The sequence below is a fragment of the Condylura cristata genome, unplaced genomic scaffold, assembly GCF_000260355.1.
Source record: "Condylura cristata isolate star-nosed mole 26May11 unplaced genomic scaffold, ConCri1.0 scaffold00015, whole genome shotgun sequence".
NCBI lineage: Eukaryota > Metazoa > Chordata > Mammalia > Eulipotyphla > Talpidae > Condylura > Condylura cristata.
In genome coordinates, this window is record NW_004567116.1 from 36,285,411 (window position 1) to 36,290,570 (window position 5,160).

Sequence of the window (5,160 nt, forward strand, 5' to 3'; positions counted from 1 at the left end):
TCAAGATGTCCCCTTAGCAGAGAACAGCTTGGATACTCCATCTCGAATTTGTTTGGTCTTTACCCCATACACAATAGGATTGAGCACAGGTGGGACAAGCAGATAAAGATTGGACAGGAGAATATGTATATATGGTGGAATATGGAACCCAAACCTGTGTGTGAAGAAGGAGAAGAAAGCCAAGAGATAAAACTCAAGGAAGACACAGATGTGGGCAATGCAGGTGTTAAAGGCCTTGAGCCTAGCTTCCTTTTGAGGCAAATTAAAGACAGTTATAAATATTCGGATGTAGGAGAGTGTGATAAAGATTATGTCAAATCCAAGTACACTGAATGCTACAAACAGACCATAGATCTTGTTGATTCGAACATCATCTACTGCCAACTTTACGATGGCCATGTGCTCACAGTATGAATGGGAGACCACAGTTGTCCAGTAGTGTTTCAGCCGGCTTTTGATGAGTATGAGACTAGGACCTACAAGGAGAGCTCCTCTGAGTGTTACCACAACCCCGATCTGAGTGAGGAGTTGATGAGTGAAGATGGTTGCATGTCTCAGAGGATCGCAGATTGCCACATAGCGATCCAGAGCCATGGCCAGCAGAATGCCTGACTCAATACACTGGAAGGTGTGGATGAGCCACATCTGAAAGAGACAGACATCAAAGTCTATCTGAGGAAGATGAAACCAAAATATCCCTAGCATTTTTGGTAGGATGGAAGTACTGAGAGCAATGTCTGTTGCCCCAAGCATTGCCAGGAAGAGATACATGGGTTCATGGAGGCTGCGCTCAGAATGGATGACGACCAGGAGCAGGGAATTGCCAAACAGAGCAATGATATACATGGTGCAGAAAGGAATCCCAATCCAGCACTGCACAGACTCCAGGCCGGGGATCCCGACCAGTGTCAGCACTGAGGGCATGAAGACTGAGCCATTGAGCGCCCCCATGTGGGCTTAGAGCTCCAGGTTTAGAGCTTCACTTTCCAGGTGCCCGAATGTAACGAGGATCTCTCTTCTCACCTAAATCCACAGAATTAGAGGTTGAATGTATCATTGAACGGCATTCTGTCCCACATACCCATTTTTGATGGTACAATTTGATGGGCCCAGGGCAGCAGTTTCCCTGGCTGATTGATCCCAGATTATGTTCCTTTTGGGTCACTTCTACCCTTCCTCTTTATATCTCTGTTTCCATTACTCTCACTTTCTCTCTTCCCCACCCCTCACACCCACCCACACACCTACACCTACACACACACACAAATACTAACAATCATTCGCACTTAAGCACTCACTGCTCAAAGCTCACTGCTCATTTCTAGCCCTGTGAGGGTATACTATTGGAGTGCATTGTTAGTTAAAATTATCCCTTTAAATGTGTTTGGATTGCTCGGTTAATAAAATGTGAATATTTCATTGATACTTTATATACTCTTTTTGTGATTACTGAAAACAACATTAATCAAGAGGTCAGGCAGAAAGACAGAAAGGGGTACTCACAATTTCAGCTGTTATAAGAAGCATTATGTAAATAATTACTTAAAGCATGTTCCTAAATGACAGGGAAATATTCCCTGTGTCATGTGCACATATCTGGCATGGAGAAGTACTGTGATACACTGCTTTTATTCCAGAGATGAAGATTAGGGAATTTTTCTCCATAAAGTTGGAGAAGATTAGGTATATAGGGAGTAGAAAATAAAAATGATACATGAATCAAAATTTTTGTGAAAATTTAAAATTGCAAATTTTATTATGGGAAAGTTTTTACTTGATTAAATCCGTTCCACAAGTAAAGTTGCTATTTATTTTCTCCAATAATTTTTTTCTATTTTTAAACATCTGTTCAAACAATAACTTTATTTGAAAACAAATACTTAGAAAAACAGAAATTATGACTGAGAAATATAACTTATCCATTTACAACTTTGAATAATTATATTTTTCAGTGTCATTTACTGAACATAATTTCCTCATAAAATATGTATGAAAAGCCAATTTTTACAAATTTTCTATTAATATGGTATCTATTCAAAACACAGACTCTGATTACTCTGTGCTTCTAAAGGATGGGGTAAAATGTCTCAAAATTCTCATTTATTCTTACCTTGAAGAACTTATGAGAGAGGCAGTTTTTCTCCATAAGGTCATGGAAACTGGTTAAAATTCTGAAGTTTGAAAAGGTTGATAAATTCAAATTTGCATTGTCCTTCAAATAAAAGTATGATGAGTTTCTATATCCCTAATGCATCTTCTCCATTTTACATCTTCTTTAGCTAAAGTTCCTATACAGGCTATACAGTTTCCTATACTTGGACATTATTACATTGGTTAATTTCTTGTCCCTCATATCCATTCAGTCTACTAGGGAAATGTGAGAACATTTTCTGATTTATAGATCTGTGTAAATTTCCATTTAAAAGACAGTACTATAAGTTTTGGGATTTTATTTTTCTCTTACATATTGAAATTTGTATATCATTAATACACAATATGTCCTTTTCTTTTAGCATCTTTTCCCATCCTAGATTCTATGCTGATGTCTCATCTAATAAATTCTTTCAGAATCTTTCTCTCTTGCCCTTAGGGTGAATTTATCTTTATGAATTAAGTACCTGGTTTCAAAATTATCTGTCATATGCATTTTCAGAAATATAAAAGATGAAAGTATAAAAAGCCAAATCACGTTTTTTTTTATAACTAGTTACAGAAAAGCAACATCTGAAAGGTATCATCACTCCTGAAAATTGATCCCAAGTTCAATCATGCATGGTGGGTGAGCTCACTGGGCAACAGTGTGGATGGTAAGCCAGTTCACCAATTTTCAGTTCAATTCACAAAATGGTTATCTGGCTTTATCTTTATTTACCTCTTTTCAAACTAACATTAAAACAAGACAACAGAATAATAACAGTGGTTAAAACTTCTATAGAGAAGACATTTTTGTGAATTTCAGAAATTCAAATTTATCTAGCAAAATTATACAAATTATTCAAATTATCTCTTCTGTTCAGGGGCTAACCTATTAGATTCAGCCTGAGCACTCTCCATTTCCTTGCTTCTTCTCATGATTTCTCTTTTCAGTCTCTTGCTCATCTATACTCTTGGAATATTATCCACATTGTTTTCTCAACCTAGATCTCTGTACCTCCCAATTTATGCTTTACTGTACAACAAAAGGTCTTTATTGTTAGGGGGTTCAGAGAAATGTTGATGTATGTATAGTTTTTGTACTTAACAGCATGAGGCTACAGGAAACCCCTGGGATCTAGACTCTGTCCACATGGAAACTTACAGTGAAATGGCTCAAGACCCTGGATTCGAGATCTCATCTCTCATCTCCAGCACTTCTAGCTCTGTCAAGTAACTAAATTTTCTCCATTCACCCACGGGAGATAATAACCATCTTCCCCATGTAGAAAACAAAAGGGCTACCTGAAAATAATGTTTGAGCGCATTATTTGAAAACGATGTGTTTAAAGAATGAGTGGCTACATATCTATATGTGCTCACTATTATTTCATTCCTTCAAACTTCCTTTCTCATTAAGAAATGTGTTATGGAACTCTGTGATTTTTGACAATGGTCCAGCATACACCTTTTCCTTCCCTATGCGTGTACATGTCTCTTTTAGATTTCACCTGTCCCTATTACTTTACCATCTAAGGAATATCTCCATATCATTCAATTTTCAACCGAAGTTTCATGTTCTATTCGGAACAACTCTTTATTTCCTAGAGTAGAAGTCCACATGCCTCTTGTATGTCCGACTTGTCAAAAGAACAGACTGATTAATCATTACAATTCATTGAAGATGTAATGAAACAATGAGAGTTTGTTGTTTCCTAAAATAACTACTTATAAAATCATAGAAGTTTTAATGCTGATGCAAATATATTTATCCTGTTACCAAGAGCATAACTGAAGGAAAGAATGAGAGGCTACAAGCAGGAAAAAGCTCAATCTAGGAAAGATGCTAAGAAACTTGGTATCTTAAAGTATAAGCTTCTTCTGTTTTTATCACTACAATTTTACCTTGCTATGTTGATCTGAACACGAATACATACCTGTCGTGGTTGAAGGTTTGAAGAGTTTTACTCTCTAATTTACTGAGCAAAGGAAAAAGGAACACTTAAGCAGGATGACTTCAATAAACAGTCTTCATATCATAGCTCAAGTTTTAGATACAAAAAATAATCTCCTTTTCAGAAAGTCTTCTCAGCTGATACTCCCTTATATTTCATGATGATATATAATGATGCTTCAATTCCCTACACTCCCTTTACATCACCAAGGTACCTCTGAGAATACATACTCAGAAACTTAAGGTTCTAACCTTCTCACATACACACACTTACTCATGCAGAGGTAGATTTTGTGCAGATAATGAAATCCATTCCAAGATGCAAATACAGGACAACAAAATCACCAGGGCTTGGGCAAGGGTCATGAGGCTATACTTCTGAGGATTGGACATGTAACAAAAGTCATCTTCTCTACAGGCCACAAAATTGACTCAATCCCCATTTCTATTAATTATAACTAATCATCAATAGTGATTTTTTGGTATAAGAAAATAATGAAAGACAAACAAACAAACAAAAAGATGTATTATGAGTTTCCTGGGCCTCCCTCTCTGTGCTCAGTAAATCTAGTTCTTGCCAGGAATTTTTTTTTAATCTTATTACAATTGTGGAGAAATTAAAACTTTTTTTTAAAAATTAAGATAACATTGATTTACATTATTGTGTATGACTTAGAGGAATACATCTGCATCCTCTAGATATATGTTATGAATCCATCCCCATCATTTTATAACACCCCAAAACTTTCACCATAATGGAATCCCCTCTTCCCTATATCCAAACCTTCCAAAGATAAAGCCACCCACTCAGACTCTTCCATAAGCCGAGAAAGAATAACTGTCTTCAAGCATGTATTCTTTTTTATTATTATTATTTTAAAGATCTGTTTTATTTACTCATACAGAACTGGGGTACAGGCCAGAGATGTGGAGGGTGAGTGAATTCACCAGAGACAGTGGGGAGCAGAACAGGCAGATTGACAAGGTACACTGCTGAGGGGAGCAGTGGGTGGATCAGGAGAGGTCTGCGGTGCCATGTGGATCACCTCTCGCCAGCCGGGATGGAACTCATG

General features: G+C 37.0%; 1 protein-coding gene across 1 annotated transcript; it reads right to left on the reverse strand.

Annotated features, from left to right (window-relative positions):
- Window positions 1-951, reverse strand: LOC101631273 (olfactory receptor 52A5-like). Its single transcript, XM_004683138.1, has one exon. It carries the CDS (start codon window positions 949-951, stop codon window positions 1-3), a length of 951 nt encoding a protein of 316 aa, XP_004683195.1.
- Window positions 952-5,160: the final 4,209 nt, after the last annotated feature.

Coding starts and splice junctions, on each gene's coding strand:
- LOC101631273 (XM_004683138.1), bottom strand. CDS start 951: ATGGGGGCGCTCAATGGCTCAGTCTTCATGCCCTCAGTGCTGACACTG.